This window comes from Erinaceus europaeus, chromosome X, assembly GCF_950295315.1.
Source record: "Erinaceus europaeus chromosome X, mEriEur2.1, whole genome shotgun sequence".
Taxonomy (NCBI): domain Eukaryota; kingdom Metazoa; phylum Chordata; class Mammalia; order Eulipotyphla; family Erinaceidae; genus Erinaceus; species Erinaceus europaeus.
The window spans coordinates 63,622,921-63,642,795 of record NC_080185.1 but is presented as its reverse complement, the minus strand read 5'-3'; the positions used below and the strand labels follow the sequence as shown (position 1 = coordinate 63,642,795).

Sequence of the window (19,875 nt, the reverse complement as noted above, 5' to 3'; positions counted from 1 at the left end):
TTCCCCCATCAGGCCCTGGTGAGGCACCCGTCAGGCTGGAGCCTCATCAGACCTAGTTAGGCCTCAGTCTGGCCTCTGTTAGGTGCTGTCAGGCCTCAGTGAGGCCCATATCAGGCAGCGGTCAGGCCCCCATCAGGCTGGAGCAGTCAAGCCCTGTCAGATCCCCTTTAGGCCCTTATCATGCCCAGGTTTGGCCCCAGACAGGCCTCCATGAAGCCCATGTCAGGCTCCGGTCAGTCCCCTGTCAGGCCGTCTTAGGCTCCAATCAGGCACCTCTCAGGCCCCCGTCAGGTTCTTGTTAGGCCCCATACAGGCCAAGTCAGGCACCCATCAAGCCCCTAGCAGGCCGATGTACTGTCAGGCCATGGTTAGTTTCTGGTCAGGCCCCGGTCAACTGCTCGCGGGAGCCCCATCAAGTCGGAGCCCCGTCAGTCCCCCATCAGGCTCCACCAGGCCCCGGGAAGGCGCCTGTCAGGCCGGAGCCTCATCAGACCTAGTCAGGCTCCGGTCTGGCCCCTGTTGGGCTCAGTCAAGCTCCGTTCAGGCCCCAGACAGGCCAAGTCAGGTGCCCGTCAGGCCCTTATCAGGCCGGTGTACCATCATGCCCTGGTCAGGCCCCAGACAGGCCTCCGTGAGGCACATATCAGGCTGCAGTCAGTCCCCTGTCAGGCTGTCTTGGGCCCTAATCAGGCCCCCGTCAGGTTCTTGTTAGGCCCCAGACAGGCCAAGTCAGGCCTCCATGAGGTCCACGTCAGGCTCCGTTAAGGCCCCCGTAAGGCCCCCGACAAGCTAAGTCAGGTCTCCGTGAAGCCTATGTCAGGAACCCCGGTCAGGCCCCCATCAGGCACTAAAGCCGGCTCTTCCTCCCCCTCCCTCCCCCCCCCCCCCCCCCCGTCAGGCTGTAGTGCCATCAGTCTCCATCAGGTCCCCAGACAGGCCAAGTCAGGCGCCTTCAGGGCTCCATCAGGCTGGAGCCCTGTTAGACCCCCGGTCAGGCACCTCGTTAGGCCCCAGTAAGGCCCCATCAGTCCTCCGTGAGGCCCACGTCAGGGCGCCTTAGGCACCTCTCAGGCCCCCCGTCAGACTGGAGCGCAGTTAGGCCCCGTCAGGTCCCCGTTAAGCCCCAATTAGGCCCAGTCAGGTGCCCATCAGGCTGAAGCCCCATCAGGCCCTGATCAGACCCAGTCAGGCCTCCGTGAGGCCCATGTCAGGCCACAGTCAGACCCCCATCAGGTCGGAGCCCCGTTAGGACCCCCGGTCAGGCCCCATCCGGCACCACTCAGGTCCCCGTCAAGCTGGAGCGCCGTCAGGTCCCCAGACAGGCCAAGTGGTCAGCCGCTCGCTGGAGCTGCGTCAGTCCCTCATTAGGCCCTAGTCAGGCGCCCATCAGGCCAGAGTCTCATCAGACCTAGTCAGGCCTCGGTCTGGTCCCTGTTAGGCCCAGGTCAGACCAAGGTCAGGCCCCCACTAAGCCTGGTCAGGCCTCCATGGGGCCCATGTCAGGCCACGGTCAGGCCCTCATCAGGTGGGAGCTCCCTCAGGACCCCCGGTCAGGCCCCCATCAGGCACCGCTCAGGCTCCCGTCAAGCTGGAGCGCTGTCACACCCTATCAGCTCTCCGTTAGGCCCCAGACAGGCCAAGTCAGGCACCCGTCAGGCCTCCATCAGGCCTGGGTTAGGGAAGCATCAAACCCCGGTCAGGTCGGAGTCCCGTCAGGCCCCCATTAGGTCCTGATCAGGCAGCTGTTAGTTCCCAGTCAGGCTGGAGTGCCGTCAGGCCAGGTCAGAACCAGGTCAGGTCTCATTCAGGCCCCATCAGGCTCCCGTCGGGATGGAGCACCGTCAGGTTCCTGTTAGGCCCGTCAGGTGCATTCAGGCCCCCATCAGATGGGAGCTCCGCCAGGTCCCGGTCAGGTCCCCGTCAGCCACTCGCCAGAGCCTCATCAAGCCTAGTCCAGCCCCAGTCTTACCCCCATCAGGCCCCGACCAGGTCCCCATCAGGCCACAGTCAGGAACCCATCAAGTTCGGTCAGGACCTCCAGCCAGACCCCCCCCATTAGGCCCCAACCAGGCACCTGTCAGGCCCCCATCAGGCACTGTTCAGTCGCTCACCGGAACCCTGTCAGACCTGGTCAGGTCCCTGTTAGGTCCCAATTAGATCCGATCAGCCTCCAATCAGGCCAGAGCCTGGTCAGGCTCCGATCAGACCTGGTCAGGCCTCCGTGAGGCCCATGTCAGGCTGCGGTCATCAGGTTGGAGACCCACTAGGAACCCCAGTCAGGCCCCAATCGGGCACCACTCAGGCCCCCCAGTCATGCTGGAGCGTCATCAGGCCCCGTCAGGTCCCCGTTAGGCCCCAGTAAGGCCCGGTCAGGCGCCCATCAGGCCTATGTCAGGCCGCGGTCAGGTCCCCATCATGCCAGAGCCCCATCAGAACCCCGGTCAGCCCCCCATTAGGCCCCGATCAGGCACCTGTCAGGCCAGAGTGCTGTCAGGCCCCATCAGGTCCCAGTTAGGCCCCAGTCAGGCCGGAGCCCCGCCTGGCCCCAGTCAGGTTCTGGTCAGGCCTCGATCAGCCGCTCGCTGGAGACCCATCAGGCTGGAGCACCGTTAGGCCCTCATCAGGCTCCGGTCAGGCGCCCGTCAGGCCGGAGCCTCATCAGGCCGCGTCAGGAAACCATCAAGCCCTGGTCAGGCCGGAGCCCCGTCAGGACCCCCTGGTCAGGCCCTGTTAGGCCCCCATCTGGCTGGTGCTCCCTCAGGTCCCTGTTTAGGCCCCAGTGAGGCCCATGTCAGCCCCCATCAGGCCGGAGTCTAGTCGGCCCCCATTAAGACCAGGTCAGGCCGGAGCCCTGTCAGGCCTAATAAGGTCCCAGTCTGGCCCCCGTTAGGTCCCTCCAGGCCCTGGTCAGGCCAGGTCAGAACCCGGTCAGATCCCATTCAGGCTCCGTAAGTCTGGAGCCCTGTCAGTCCACGGTCAGGCCCTGGTCGGGCATCCGTCAGGCCAGAACCTCGTCAGGCCTAGTCAGACCCCAGTCTGGCCCTGTCAGGCCAAGTCAGAACCTGGTCAAGCCCAGTTCAGACCCCCGTTAGGCCCCGATCAGGCACCCGTCAAGCCCCAATGAGGACAGGTCAGAATCCAGTCAGGACCCATCAGGGTGGAGCCCTGTTAGGCCCAGTCAAGCCCCTATCTAGGTTCCCAAAAGGCCCAGTCCGGCCCTGGTCTGGCCTCCATTAGATCCCAGTCAGGCCTCATCAGGCTGCGGTCAGACCTTGATCAGGCCCTGTCAGGCGCTTGTCAGACTCCCATCAGTCTGGAGCCTCATTGGGCTCCCCATAAGGCCCAGGTCAGGCAGATCCCTGTTAGGCCCCGGTTAAGCCCAGTCTAGGCCCCCGTCAGGGAAGCCACATCAGGCCCCAGTCAGGCACCCGTCAGGCCTGGTTAGGTCCTGGTCAGGCACCCCTCAGACCCGTTCAGGGCCCCATCAGGCTTCCCTTAGGCCCTGCTCAGGCGCTCATCAGACCTCTATCAGGGCGGAGCCCTGTTAGGCCCCGGTCAAGCCCAGTCAGGCCCCCATCAGGCCAGCTGTTAGGATCAGTCAGGTTCCATCAAGCCAGGCCGGAACAGCTATCTGTCCCCCTTGGGACCCAGTCTGGCACCCTTCAGGCCGTGATCATGAAAATGTGTCAGTGTGATATTCTATGTAATATAGCAGTCATTGGCCGCATGTGATTAATGAGAACTTGAAACATGGTTCCTGGGTCAGGTGGTAGCACAGCACAGTGTACACTTTACCGTGTACAAGGGCCCAGGTTCAAGTCCACAGTCCCCACCTGAGTGGTGTAGCAGTCCTGCAGGTTTACTTACTTCTCTCTAATTTTTTAATCTTGATTTTTTTTTTTACTTTTTTATTCTCTCTCATCTCTGTCTCACCCACTATCAAAAGAACAAAAAAGTGGCTGCCAGAAATAGTGAAGTCATCTTGTAGGCTATGTGCCCCAGCAGTAACTATTATTAAGTACTAATTTTTTATTTTATTTTTTAAATTTTATTTGTTTTCCCTTTTGTTGCCCTTGTTTTTTATTGTTGTATTTATTATTGTTATTGATGTCGTTGTTGGATAGGTCAGAGAGGAGGGGAAAACAGGGGGAGAGAATGATAGACACCTGCAGAACTACTTCACTGCTTCACTGCTTGTGAAGTGACTCCCCTACAGGTGGGGAGCCAGGGGCTCGAACCGGGATCCTTACGCAGGTCCTTGCTCTTTGCGCCACATGCACTTAGCCTGCTGCGCCACCGCCCAACCCCTGCTAATTTTTTATGTTTTATGTCTGTGTTGTCTGCAGTAGGAAAATAATGGAGTTAAGAGCTATAAAATAGACTCTAGAACTTCATATAATTATTTATACTAAATTGAAATAAACTTACTTTATAATGCTAATTATGAATTTTTTACATAGAAAATAAGATTCATTATCCCGGATGTGTTTAAATTTCATAAATTCCAATTTGGAAAGACAAAAAATAAAGCACATTTAGGGCTTTATATTCCTTTTTTTTTTTTATTTAAAAAATTAGGTTACAAAGCTGTAGGACTGCAGGGTATAGTTTCACACCACACCACCACCAAAGTTCTGTATCTTCACTTTCCCACCTCTCAAAGATAACCACCATAGTTTTCAAAAGTCTCAACATGTTTACTTGCTTTTTTTGTTTTTTGCAAATTCATATGTATTAGTTCTCTAGACTCCACATGAGTGAAACTATCCAGTAGTTGTTCATCTCTGTTTATTTCATTAAGTATAATCATCTCCAGTTCCATCCATTTTGTACCAAAGAACACAATATCATCCTGACTGCTGAGTAATATTCAATGGAATATATGTCCCATAACTTATTTAGCCAGTCACCTGCCAATGGGTACTTAAGCTGCTTCCACACTTTGGTCACTGTGAATAATGATGCTGTATGTCCTTCTGATAAGTGTTTGTGTGTCCACATACTAATTAAAAAAATAAAGAAAGAAGCTTCAAAAAATTAGAAATATGGTACCTGTCACTGAGGAACTGGATTTTCAATCAGTTAAATGGGAGATGATGCCGTGGTAGAGCTTTCAGCTTGCAACCATGAGAGCCTAAGCTTGTATTTCATATACAAGAGTCCTCCTCTTCCTCCTCCTCCTCCTCCTTCTTCTTCTTCTTCTCTCTCTCTCTCAATAAGTAACTTTGAAAAATTGATTATACCATTCATTTGACTTTCAATAAACTTAGACCATCAACTCTGCTGATGTGACATATATATTCCTAAACCACACTAAGCAAATTTAACAAAACCACAATGGTCAAGGGCCTTGGCGGTGGTAAAGTGCACACATTCCAGTGCTCTAGTACCTGTCCTGCTCCTTACCTGCAAGGGGGAAGCTTCACAAGTGGCAAAACAGTGCTACAGGTGTCTCTTTCTCTCCCTCTCTGAATCCCTCCAAAATAATAAAATAAATATTATTTTGAATAAGCCATAGTATTCGTGGGGGATATGGGGTTGGACACTCACATTTCAAAACTATAGTAAGGTTTGATCCTGACTTCCCTGAAAAGACAACCTCATCAATGCGTCCTGGAACCTCCCATCTCCAGAGCCTTATCCCACTAGGGAAAAAATAGAAACAGGCTGGGGGTATGGATCAACTTGCCAATGTCCATGCCCAGCAGAGAAGCAATTACAGAAGCCAGACCTTCCACCTTCTCCACCCCATGGAAAATTTTGGTCCATACTGCCAGAATAAGAATAAGGAACCTTCCAATGGAGGGGACTGGATACAGAACTCTGGTGGTGGGAATTGTATGGAATTGTACCCCTCTTATCCTACAGTCTTGTTAATCATTATTATATCACTAATAAAAAATAATTTTAGGAAAAGTTGGCACTACATTCTGACAAAGCCAGAAATTTAACTGTGGAAGTGATTATCCACTTGTGAGTTATTATAAAGTGATATGAGAATAGTTTTTTTGAGTGAAATGGAACCTTCTAACAGCAGGCATAAAGGGCTGTGGTTAATAACATGCAGTGAATCAAAGGAGTCAATAAACGTGTGAGATATGTGCATCTATGTATTTGGTTTTGTTTGTTTGTTTTTTGGAGGGGTGGTGGTTGTTACCAAAGCACTGCTCAGCTATGGTGGTGCTGGGAATTAAACATAGGACCTTGAGAGGTTTTTTTTGGTGTTTTTTTTTTTTTACATAACCATTATGTTATCTCCCCAGCCCTATTTCTGTATTCCTATGCATTTCAGTTCTGCTGGGTGCAGTTTCCTTCTTTCATCTGGCATTTAGTGAACAAAATCACTCCTATGCAAATGGATATTTATATTATGTTTTTTAATATTTATTTATTCCCTTTTGTTGCCCTTGTTTTATTGTTGTAGTTATTGTTGTTGTTATTGATGCCATCATTGTTGGATAGGACAGAGAGAAATGGAGAGAGGAGGGGAAAACAGAGAGGGGGAGAGAAAGATAGACACCTGCAGACCTGCCTCATCACTTGTGAAGGGACTCCCCTGCAGGTGGGGAGCCAGGGGCTCGAACTGGGATCCTTACGCCAGTTCTTGCGCTTTGTGCCACCTGTGCTTAACCCGCTGTGCTACTGCCTGATTCCCTACATTATGTTTAAATTGGTACTTAGTATATCAATTTGTTGAAACAAATTTCCATGTTCAAAATGAACATCATAGTGGAAATGAATGTATTTAAACTTGTCACACATATCTAGAGAGTACAGTTTTACATGATGCAGCAAGAAGACTTGCTATTCACACACAGAACAATGAGAAAAACATAAAAAGAGACTGGGGAGGTGGGTCAGTGGTGAAGCACATGCATGCCTTGGATGTGTGATGCTCTGTGTTCCAATTCCTGGCACCACATAAAAACAAGAAAGATAAAAAAATATGTCATAAATGACAAAGTGACATTCTGTGCGTTCTCTCTCTCTCTCTCTCTCTCTCTCTCTCACACACACACACACACACACACATACACACACACCAAAGAATACTTTTAAACAGAATAACAACAACAAAAAGAAAAAAGAAAAAGAAAGGGAAAAGGTGTCTGGGTATATGGCTCCAGAGTTCTGGAAGACATAACTAATCTAAATTTAAAATCTCAAGAGCTGTTAACATACTGAGTTCAAGGAACTGTTGAAGCATCTAGTTATAGCCATCCAATCAAGCTCCCACCAATCCTAGCACTATTCATCTGATTAAATAGAGGGGTAGACTTAAACTGGCTACCCAGATTAAGCTGTTCTTCATATCTCACCCTCCAGAGTGGGGTCACAACATCAGCCAGCCTTGAATAAAATAATTCAGGCACTTCATTATATAAATACATTGGGTGCACCTAATATGCATAAATACTTCTTGCCACCATTTTCTCTGACATTTTATTTATCATTCAGAAGACCTAACTCTCATACCCCTGGGAGACAGAGTCTGGGAGAAGAGCCCATTTTTGGTACTGTCTACTTAACAAAGTAGAACAGATGGGCAAGGCTAATATAAAGAAAATCCAGATTTACTGGAGGTAATTAATCATACTACAAAAGGCTTCACTGTTGGGTTCCTTTAAATAGCTCACCTCACTAAGCTTCTAAGGTGTAATTTGACTTAGAAAATATACTTGTAGCATAAAATGCGGTATATTTGTGTTTGCAAGCCTACAATGAGATTATTCATTTTAAATGCATCCAGTTTCTCTCTGAAGCCCTGGTTTTCAGTGTATCAGTGTACCTGCAGCAGATATTTTTATTCTTATTTTTTATCTTTATTTATTTATTGGATAGACACAGCCAGAAATTGAGAGGGAAAGGAGAGAGCGAGAGAGAGAGAGAGAGAGAGAGAGAGAGAGAGAAGGAGAGGGAGAGAGAGACACTGAGACCTGCTTCACCACTTGTGAAGCTTTCCCCCTGTAGGTGGGGATCAAGGACTCGAACCTGGGTCCTTACGCACTGTAACATATGTGTTCAACCAGGTGTGCCGCCACCTAGCCCCCCTGTAACAGATCTTTATAGAGACAAGGCCCTGGCTTACTGTCTCCTTTCTGCCAAAAACATACTTAGAGGCAAGAAGATTTTCTAACATCCCAAAACATTTCCAAAAACATTCCTCAGAGGTATTGTTTGCCTGAAGTATTCCACTTTATATGCCCCTCTTTCTCTTTCATTTCCATCCAGCAGCAGCAGTAGCAGCAGCAGCAGCATCAAGAATGCAGAATTTAAGCAGGTCCGGAGATTTAGACTTGCTAATGGGAAAAGGGCATCCACTTAAACCTCACCTATCCTGCCAGAAACCAGTTGTGGCTCAAGATGGTTTGACTACTCCTGACTTTTCTGTTGTCTTTGACAATTCTTGGCTATCAAATGAGTGAAATTTCCCGACATGCTGAGTTCAAAACAGAGCTATGATCAGCCTGGAGGTTTCCTGGTACACCATGACAGCAGTGTTTGTTTGAAGAAGAGTGCCATCCTAAAGAAGAATAATCTCAAGCTATGCAGTAGGTCTCTTCTCACAATACCTGGGAGGCATAGAAATACTAAAATTCATCTGCATGAAAGGTGGATAAATATTAAGTTGGGAAACAGGCATAACTCTCAATCTTCTTCATTCATTCATAAGGCCTTATGGATACTTAGCACAGCACCTGGCACAGAGATATTTGACAAAACCAGCCCTAATGCACAGAAGTGACAAACTGCATGCTAGGCACTATTTTAAGATCCCAAAATAAAAAGATGAAGTCAATATAGTGTCTGTCCTCCAGAAAGGAGCCCACCTCTATTCATAGTCTTCCTTCCCACCTAATATCCAAATAATCAATTCATATTTGGTAAGAGCTTAGTATGTGCAAAGTACTACATCACAGTAGGAACTAGAGGGGTTACAAAGGTTAGACTCAAAGTAAGGAGGTCAAGTGTAGACGTAGGGAAAGATGACAGTAGGGAACATGACATGATGGGCTCTTGGGCATGCAGGAAAGTCTTCCTAAAGCAGGTAGGTCATTCACCAGGTCTTAAAAGATGACAGGGAGGTATACAAAATGCTTGGAACATAGTGGATAGATTAGACAGGCTAAACAACGATTTGTCTAGGGAGCAGATAAAATAAAACTGAAAAATCCGATCAAAATGAGTACTTTAAGCACCTGAATAAAATCTGGACTTTACTCTGAAGCCAACAGCAAGTTAATGAAGGCCTTATGCAGAGAAGTAAAGGTAAAATTGGGTGGTTAGCAACAAGTAAATTCATATTTGAGGAATGTTTGAAATGACAGGGAAATATTCAAGTGGAAATATCTAACAAGTAGAGAAGCAATACTATAAATCAGGTGATAAGTCAGGGCTACAGTGTGAGCCTAGAAGTATAATCTATAAGATCAAGAAAGTTTTAAGTAAGAAGGAGAGCAAAAGTCAAATGACTGCAGCCGAGAAAAAGCAGTATCTAGAAAGCAAGAAGAGATGTTCTTGACTCTGAAAGACTAAGAGAATGAAGATCTTGGAGGACAAGGATGTTGGGTTTAGGGAAGACACTGGAACACTCACTAAGGCTGAGGCTAAAGAAAGAAGGAAAATAAGGCAATGGGAAACAGCAGGCAGTAGTAGAAAAATGAAGATTAGACCTTTGGAATGAAGACCCCAGTCAAACAGATTGAGATGCGCTCCCATGCTCTATTTCTTAATAGCTAGGTAATTTTGGCAAGGTAATAATTTCTTCCAACCTTCCCTTTTTAACCTGTAAAATGGAGATGATAATATAGTACCCATACCATATCACGGTTATGAGAATTAAATGGGTATAAATACAGTGGAACACTACTCAGCTGCTAACAATGATAAAGTCATTTCCTTTGCCTTGACTTGGATGGGACTTGAAGGAACCATGCTAAAGTGAGATAAACCAAAGAGAGAAGGAAAAATACCAGAAGATCTCCCTTATAGGTGGAGTTTAAGAAAGAAGGTCAGTAAGGAAAAACACAAAGTGAAACTTGGATTAGGTATAGTATACTGAAGTAAAACAAGAGACTCTGGGGGGATGGATAAAGTATTAGGTCCTGGCACACGATGGTGGAAATGGACATAAGTTAGGTGTTAAGAACATTCTATAGGGTCCTGTCATGCAGAAATGAGAAATGATACTCATGTGCCAATAGTTGTACTATAAACTATAAGTCCTCAAATGATGAAGAACAAATTAACTAAATAAAATTTAAAAAGAATCAAGTGGAGATTGGGCGATAGTTTACCTGGTAGAGTAGACACTATAATATTCACAAAGACCTGTCTTCAAGCCTCTGGATACCACATGGGAGCATCATACAAACAGGAAGCTTCATAACTACCAAGGCAGTTCTGTGGTATCTCTTTCTCCTTCTTTGTCTTTCAGCTTCTATCTAGAAAATGGGGCGGGGAGGGGGGCAGGAGCTATGGGATCACACAGGCATGAAGATCCAGTAAAGCCTTGGAGATTTAAAACTTAAATAGTAAATAATACCAGCAGAATACTAAACAATGTTTGTAAAGCTTTCAGAACAACTGCCAGTACCTGGCAAAAATCTCAGGAGAAGGGCCTATTCCCTTGAGCTGGAAGGAAGCAGGAAAGACAAAAGAAGCAAAAGGCCCATTTAAGGACAGAAAGAAGAAAGACAAGAGAGATGAGGAATGGAAAAATAGCTCTCCCTACCCTAGAACAGTTAGGATGTTTTTTGAAGGTATGGGTTCTCAGGTGACTGCAAACTGTGGTCCACTTACCCCATGCCAGACAGAAGGGCCCTTATCCACTTGGGTTTAATATCTCCAAAGCATTTGACATGGTCCAAAATAGGACCCTACTATTTTAGGGTGGCTATCTCTTCTGGTAAAGAACCTTCCATCATATTTAGTAATTCCTTCAGTGAGATCTGTTCTTCAAAGCAGTACAGTAATACCAAAGTGTAGTTAGTTGTGTTTCTATATTGCTTGATGTCAGTGGGGGGAAACTTATGAATTCCATATTAGTTTTTCTTGTTTAAAATAAACCTCTGGCTAGGAGTATGAGAGGCACAGAAAGAGAGGAACATAGAAGCACTGCTCAGATCTAGTTTATGGAGGTGCTAGAGATTGAACCTGGGACCTCAGAGACTTAGGTATGAAAATATTTTTGCTGGGGGTCGGGAGGTGGCGCAGTGGGTTAAGCGCATGTGGCGCAAAGCGCAGGAACCGGCATAAGGATCCCGGTTCGAGCCCCCGGCTCCCCACCTGCAGGGGAGTCGCTTCACAGGCGGTGAAGCAGGTCTGCAGGTGTCTATCTTTCTCTCCTCCTCTCTGTCTTCCCCTCCTCTCTCCATTTCTCTCTGTCCTATCCAACAACGAATTGCATCAACAAGGGCAATAATAATAACCACAACGAAGCTACAACAAGGTCAACAAAAGGGGGGAAAAAAATGGCCTCCAGGAGCGGTGGATTCATGGTGCAGGCACCGAGCCCAACAATAACCCTGGGGGGGGAAAAAAAGAAAAAAAAAAAAAAGAAAATATTTTTGCTTAATCATGCTATCTCCCTATGTCCCCAGCACTTACACCTGGTTTCTTAAGTGGATTCCACATTGGGGGTACTGAATTTTAAAACCTCAGAGGAAAAAAAAAAACTTTTTTCCCCTAACTACTTAGATCTGAAAGAGCTAGTTCAGTTATCAGCTCTTACTATACATTTACTGACTACTTTATCAGACTGCTCAAGAGCATAGTCAGATGTGTAAGAAAATGTTTAAAGATGCACACACATATTATAAAAATCTTGTTGCTTTAATAGACTAAATGTTAAAGCAAAGTGAATCTGCATTTAATTACATCTGTTTTTATGCTTAATAGTAATTGGTTCCAGGACCTTAGTCAAGGAATCCTGGGATTCCCATACAGACATGATGGACCTAGATCTCTAACAGATCCCTCTCACCATCACTGGTCATCTCCATCAGGAACAACATAGTGGACCCTCTTGTGGGCCTCTACATAACCTTGCCCTCAATGTGGAACGACATGGTAGGGACTGCCTCACTCTCTGAATAGAGAATGGGTCAGCATATTCTGCCACTCCAGAAAGACAGGTCCTGCAATGAATGCAGCCTGGAATGTTCCTAGCTATGACCACAGAATGAGAGCTCAGACCTACAGGGATGCAGAGGGTACACAGGCTCCTGTGCTGAATATGGTCCCCAGATCAAATCGATGGGATTTACAGTTAACAATATCTTTATACTTTCCCCATATTTGGGAGCTACTCTGCCCTGAACCAGCTTTCTAGTCCTATTTCCAACTCTGACACCATCTCCCCAGACAATACCTTTAGCCCACCTGCATGTTAGCTGCCGGGCTCAGGCAAAAATTAGTGAAGTCTTGGGCCCCGTAGAACAGTTTCTGCCTCACTGTCCATAGGCTACTTTGTGGAATACTTTATTAGCTCTTTATAATTATTAACAAGTTGATAGGTAAAATCATATCATCTAAGTGATATACTGTGCATGGTTTGTTATTAATGGTGATGTAAAACAAATAAAACCCTTTTTGGTTAAATTTCTTTTCCTATGAATTTTTTCTCAGTGCCTTTGCCAAGGTCTCTCTTTGGGTCATTGTATATTTCTTATTACTTTATATAAGTTCTTTATATAGTAAAACTAATAAGTTCCTATATAGTGATTTAGTCTGTTAGGCATACAATTGGCATATGGAATTACTAAGGTTTACATAGTAAACATATTATAGGGTGCTTTATTTCTGTTGCTTTTCATGTTAGCAAGTTATTCTATATCCAAATTTCAGATGCATGGCCATCTATGTTTTATTCTGGGATTTATAACTTGATGCTTTGACCTTCAATAAATACATCTGGAATTTCAGATGATATGTATAGTGGAGTTCTTTTTTTTTTCCAAATCATTTTATGGGAGAGAGGTTTGTTGTATGCTTTACATTGGGTTCTAGTTCTCCCCCGCCAAGAGAATTAGATCAGTCCAGTTAATTTCGCGGGCCCGCTTGCCCCCCCCCCAGGGGCCCCGCCAGAGTTGGAGAGTTCCTGAGTTCCTGAGTTCCAGAGTGACAGAGTAAGAGAGGGTCCCTGATTTCGAGAGTTCGAGAGTAAGAGAGAGTGCTTGCGCCGCCGCCGCCGCAAAGAGACAGCAGAGTTCTGTTTGGTGATTAGTTTGTCTTAGTTTATGAATCGTTGTTCCTGAATAAAGAAATACAGCTTCCCTGCCCAGCCGTTGTCTCCGCGTCTCTGTTACCTGCCCGTGAAGCTAGCCCGCCCGGCAAGAGCCTACGAATTTTAACAACAAATGGCGCCCACGTGGACCTGACCTGCGCATCTCTCAGATAAGTAAAGACAATTTGGCTACCTATGTACTATGGCCTTCTCTTCTGCTTGTGAAGAGATCTCCAAAGGCCTCTGCTCTTTCTTCACGAGACTGTTTTGCTGTTTCTGGAACATTTATCTCTGGACCACTCTGTGGTTTCCACTCGCTGGGGCAAACTCAGAACAGCCAGCGGTAAGAGCCAGCAGGCAGGAGGCGAGGCACGGAGCTGCTGTTTCCACCTGGTTAAACAGCCAGCCAGCCAGCTGCTCCCAGACAACCCCGCGCACCGCGCCCGCAGCCCCGCAGCCTGCAAGAGCCCGACGCCAGCACGCAAGAGGCTGACGCCAGCACGCTAGAGCCCGATGCCAACACGCTGGAGCCCGATGCCAACACGCTGGAGCCCGATGCCAACACGCAAGAGCCCGAGGCCAGCCCACAGGAGCCGGCTCTCCACTGCATGGCGCAGGGCACTGGATGCGTGATCCCCCCACGCTACTCGGCCACTGCGAGCAGGGCAGCAGACGTGGCAGGGCCATGGGGCAGGGCCGCGGCGGCCTATCATGGCTGCCACCCCTGGGCACCTAGGCCCATGCCTTCTACAAAACTGGCCTGCCTGCCCTCTTTCTATAAATTCTGGAACCATCCCGGGCCTCCCGGACCCCCGGGCTCCCTGCCGAAACTGGGCACACGAGATCTCCAGCCGCCGGTCCGGTCTGAAGGCAGACAAGCTAGAGTACACAGAGATTCGTGCAGAGATCGCAACCTGCAATTCCTAGAAGTGAAGCTGTGCGGGAAGCCACCTCCGGATGGTGAACCCCCCCCCCCCAACAACTAAGACAGTACAGATTTAAATTCGTGTTTAAAATGACATATCTTCGTAACAAAGGTTTCTCTCCCCGTGTATTAATGACCATGTTTATGTGTATGTTTAAAGTTTGGTAAACAGTAGCTTTAAGGCTAAATTCTTACTAGTCAAAGTTAAATTAAAAAGGTTTTCAACGTAATTCTCATAAAGATAAAAATTAACTTACATTTAAAGTCTGAGGTAAAAATTAGTTAACAATCAATATATTTTAACTAAGTTGGTCTAAACAAAAGGTTAAATAGACTTGTTGATGTGTAAAACTCTCCATTACCTTCTCTATTAGAAATGGTAGATCGCACAATGGCTATGCTAATTATTCTCATGCCTGAGGTTTCCTCTCCAGCCCACACCTAGGGTGTGTCTCCATCTTGAATGGGTGTAACAAAAGGTTAAAAGACGTTGTTGATATGTAAAAGTCTCAAATTCCTTCTCTATTAGAAACGTTGGATCATGCAGTAGATACGCTAATAACAAGTTTTGTTTCATAGTAAGTAAATTGCAGCCAGCTGCCTTTGGGACTCTAGGCCGTTCCCCGCCCCCATGCAAATGCCCGTCGAAGAAAGTACGCCCCCCAGAGGCAAGAAATGTTTTTTTTAAGCTGATAAAGTTTAGCCCACAGAGGCAGATATGGCCCCCTCAGGCCTTCCCTTGGCAACACGCTGGTTCTTGTTATTTGCTTGCATGTTTCTCCATGTTTGTGCCAGTTTCTTTTTTAAAAATGCCTGTATGATATATGTTTCTGTTCACCCCACACCCTTGATACTGTAGCCATTTAGTTAAAAGAAAAGGGGGAATTGTTGTATGCTTTACATTGGGTTCTAGTTCTCCCCCGCCAAGAGAATTAGATCAGTCCAGTTAATTTCACGGGCCCGCTTGGCCCTGCCCCTAGGGACCCTGCCAGAGTTCCAGAGAGACAGAGTTGCAGAGTTTGAGAGTAAGAGAGGGTTCCAGAGTTACAGAGTAAGAGAGAGTGCTTGCGCTACCACAAAGAGACAGCAGAGTTCTGTTTGGTGATTAGTTTGTCTTAGTTTATGAATCGTTGTTCCTGAATAAAGAAATACAGCTTCCGTGCCCAGCCGTTGTCTCCGCGTCTCTGTTACCTGCCCGTGAAGCTAGCCCGCCCGGCAAGAGCCTACGAATTTTAACAACAGAGGTTAATGATTTACAGTAAAGTTGTTGAAGCTTGGCACTGCACCAGACTTGCATGCCTGAGACCCAAGAGGTTCCATGTTCAATCCCCAACACCACCCATAGCCAGGGACAAGAAGTACTTTGGTGTTTGTTTATTTGTTTGTTTTGATGAGAAATACTTTGATATTCCTCCTTTCTCTCTCAAAATAAATACATCTTTTTTGAGGGGGGTGGAAGAATGATGGGATGGCCTGATATTGACCAAAAAGGCCATCATTAAAGTATGCCAGCCTCTTGCCCTTATCCATCTTTTGCAGTCCTTTATCTGACCAGGTTAGACTTAAAATGATTGAAAGGAGTGAAATAGGGGGTAAGAGAGGAGGGTTTCTAGGCCTAAATAGTAAGTATTTGATTAGGTACTTCATAGTATCTTCTTTAGGTCTTTCTACTGCTTGCTGAACTTACTGAGTCTAAGTCTACTCACAGTAGACTACTGAGCACTTTTACTTTGATGTATATAGTTGAGTTCTACACCTCTGTGATAGATATTTTTTCTTATATGTATGTTATACTTCAATAAAAGTTTAACTTAATGATCAGAGAAGAAATTACAGAAGCCAGACCTTCAACCTTCTGCATCCCACAATGATCTTGGGTCCATACTCCCAGAGGGTTAAAGAATAGGAAAGCTATCAGGGGAGGGGATGGTACACAGAGATCTGGTGGCAGAAATTGTGCAAAGCTGTGCCCATCTTATCCTATGGTTTTGTCAATGTTTCCTTTTAATAAATAATAATAATAATAATAATAATAATCACTGCTTTATACTTCCCCTCTAAAAAACTGAACTTAAAAAGTATCTTTGAGCTGTTTGTAAAGATGTGGAAATATATGTAGAAGGCAACCTTAAGTGAAAGGGTGGACCTGAGGATGCTTCAAGTAGAAAATATAGGAAATAATTGTGCATTCAGTAGAATCTTAAATATGTAGAGGATGGTGGTGGTGCACCTAGTAAAGTGCACAAGGACCTGAGTTCAAGGCTCCAGTCCCCACCTGCAGGGGAGACTCCATGAATGGTAATGCATAATGGTGCAATATCTCTCTATATATTTCTCTGTGTCTATAAGAAAAAAAATCACCAGGGGTGGTGCAGTCGTGCAATCACCAAGCCCTAGTGATAAACCTGGTGGCAAAAAGAAAGGTGCATTGGAAGCCAGGAGGTAGCTCATACTATAGAACACACATTTACCATGTGTTAAAACTGATTTGAACTTCTGGCCACCACATGGGAATACCTGCACTGGAGAGGCTTCACAAATGGTGGGTCAATGTTATGGTATCTCACCTCTCTCTCTCTCTCATATATATATATATATATATATATATATATATATATATATATATATCTTTCTCTCTCCCCTCTCTGTCTCTCATCCTCTATCCAAGAAAACAAAACATGGGGGGCAGATGGTGGCTCACCTGGTTAAGGTCACACACCACAGTGCATAAGGACCCTGGTTCAAGCCCCTGGTCCCCACCTGCAGGGGGCAAGTTTCATGAATGGTGAAACAGGGCTTTAGGTTTCCCTGAATTTCTCCCTCTCTATCTCCACCTCCCCTCTCAATTTCTATCTCTCTAACCATTAATAAATATGATTAAAAATTTTTAAAAAAAAGAAAAGAAATGTGTTCACTGAGAGTGGTGGAGCTGTACCCTGAGAGGTTCCAGTGATAGCCTAGTGACAAAAAAAAAAGTGTATTGGCATTCTGGGACAGTAGCTAGAGTGCTAGACTTGTAGGTATGTGTTGGTATGCTTCTAAAAACCTTCTGTTTCATTTGGTTTAAATCCCTCCTGCTTAACACTATTCTATTTACATAACCACTTCATTCTATTTACATAACCGCTGTTAACAAGCACCACCCTCCCTCCAGGGCATTGGTGGTTCAGTGATAGAATTCTTGCCTGCTCCGCCCCCTCTCTTTGTCATACCCTGATTTTCACCAGTCACTTTTCTCTCCACCCTCTCTGCGTCACATCCTGTTCCCACCCTACAGGGCTAGTATATTTATAAGGACAAGATTGTTTGTAGTTTTTAGTTTAGCTTAGCTCAGCTGAGATTGTGCTGAGTCCTGCATGAATAAAGAGATACTGCCTACAACCCAGCCATGAGTCCCGGGTCGTCTGTTATCCACCCGTGAAGCCAGCCCGTCGAAAACAACAGGTATGAAGTCCTCAGTTTGATATTAAGTATCACATATGTCAGAGTGATGTTCTGGATATCTCTCTCTCTTTAATTAACCTTAATTTTAGGGGGAAAGGGTATGTTAGGTGGTCACTCACCCAGTAAAGTGACACATTACCATGTACAAGGGCCTAGATTCATGTAGTGCTGCAAGTGTCTTTCTCCTTTCTAACTCTCTCACCCTCTCTCTCTGTTTCTCAATCTCATAAAAAAGTCATAAAAAGTCTTATTTTAAAAAGTCATGATTAGTCAACAATTTCTTTGGCTTTAGATGTTAAACTCTTTTTTCAGCCACTAGGTTCCAGATGCTACCATGATGCCAACCAGACTTCCTTGGGCAGACAGCCCCACCAATATGTCCTGGAGCACCATTTCCCCAGAGCCCTGTCCCACTACAGAAAAAGGAGACAGGCTGGGAGTATGAATCAAACTGCCAATGCCCATGTTCAGTGAGGAAGCAATTACAGAAGCCAGACCTTCCACCTTCTGCACCCCATAATGACCCTGGGTCCATACTCCCGGATGGATAGAGAATAGGGAAGCTATCAGGGGAGGGGAGGGGATATGGAGTTCTGGTGGTGGGAACTGTGTAGAGTTGCACCCCTCTTATCCTGTGGTTTTGTCAATGTTTCCTTTTTATAAATAAACATTAAAATAAATAAATAAACAAATAAAATCACGAGGAATGGTGTAGTTGAGCAGACATGAAGTCCTAGCAATAAGCTTGATGGGAGAAAAAAAAGAAAAAGGTTCATTGGTAGGAAATAAGGTTTTTACAGTGGTCGTATATTGATAGTGGACTTGGAGGTAATTCATTTGTTCCTTTCCCATGTTTGTACTTTCTAATTTTTCCACAATATACTTGCATTGCAGTCATAATAATGAAAAAAAATGAGTCAGTGAGGCTCGTTGAAACCTCTATAGTTCAGACTTGGAAATAAAGCTGGCTTTAATCAGTTCCTGTGAAACACTATTAAGAGCTAGCTTTCACAAAACACATTTATAGGGCACTGGTTTACAGGCCAAAAGCGAGTAAAGTATATCAATTCAATGACTACAGTGTTTTTTCAGATAGAGACAGAGGGAGAGAAGGAGGCAGGGAGGAAGAGAGAAAGACACTACAGCACCAAAGCTTTCTTAAATGCTATAGGGACTGGACTCAAACCTGCTTTGGGCATATGATAAAGTAGCAGACTATCCAGGTGAACTATTTCACTGACCTGGCTGTAGTATTTTTGTTTTCTTTTTCTTTCTATTTAAAATTTTTTTTTAATTATCTTTATTTATTGGATAGAGACAGTCATAAATTGAGAGGGAAGGAGTTGACAGAGAAGGGAGAGAGACAGAGAGACACCTGCAGCACTGCTTCACCACTCAAAAAGCTTTCCTCCTGTAGGTGGGAGCAGGTGGGGGCCAGGGGCTCGAACCTGGGTCCTTGCACATTATAACATGTGCGCCCAACAAGGTGCACCACCACCCAGCCCCAATTCTTATTTTCTATTCAGGGCCCTACCTACTAGATATCAGTGTACCTGAGGAACCAGACTAGTAATCACAAGATCACTTTTAATTTAACATATGGACCTGAATTATTTTGAAGGACCTTTTAGGTTAGGTTATTTGTATCATATCTACTATATCAATGTTCCTCTTATTTCAACAGTGTTAGATAAACACTGACTCTCCAATACTTTTTCCCCATTACCTCTAACTAGCTACCAGAATCTTCTGTCATTACATTACCACCTCCGAACCTCATTACATGTCACAGTTTCCAAGGTAACAACTCATCTTACATGAATTACATTCTGGCTTGGTAGCTCCCAAGTGAAACATCAGGAAGCACCTTAATCTCATCTGCAGTATATCCACAAATTATGTTTACAAGAAGTCACTTCTGGGAAGAGCCACAGATGGCTAGTTTCATCCACTGTGAGCCTTTTTAAAATATTTTTTAATGTTTTCAATTGAAGAGTCTATAATTTATGATTTATGCATCTATTTCTTTTTAACTAAATCTCTTATATTTAGAGATAGACATTTTTCAGGGTCCTTCAGTTGTCAGATAAACATCAAAGATCTTTAACAATGGTACTTAGAAAATGGCACTGGCACTTTCAAAATTAAGAAAGCCAGAAAGGAATTCTTTTTTTTTTTTGCCTCCAGGGTTATTGCTGGGGCTTGGTGCCTGCACTAAGAATCCACTGCTCCTGGAGGCTATTTTTCCCCTTTTAGTGCCCTTGTTGTTTATCATTAT

General features: G+C 45.5%; 1 protein-coding gene across 1 annotated transcript in view; it reads right to left on the bottom strand.

Annotated features, from left to right (window-relative positions):
* Positions 1 to 8,439, bottom strand: part of TRMT2B (tRNA methyltransferase 2 homolog B) — a 58,082-nt gene extending 49,643 nt beyond the window's left edge. Inside the window, 3 exon segments of the mRNA XM_060182661.1 lie at positions 7,298 to 7,350; positions 8,334 to 8,355; positions 8,358 to 8,439. Coding sequence (XP_060038644.1) covers positions 7,298 to 7,350; positions 8,334 to 8,355; positions 8,358 to 8,439 — 157 coding nt within the window.
* Positions 8,440 to 19,875: the final 11,436 nt, after the last annotated feature.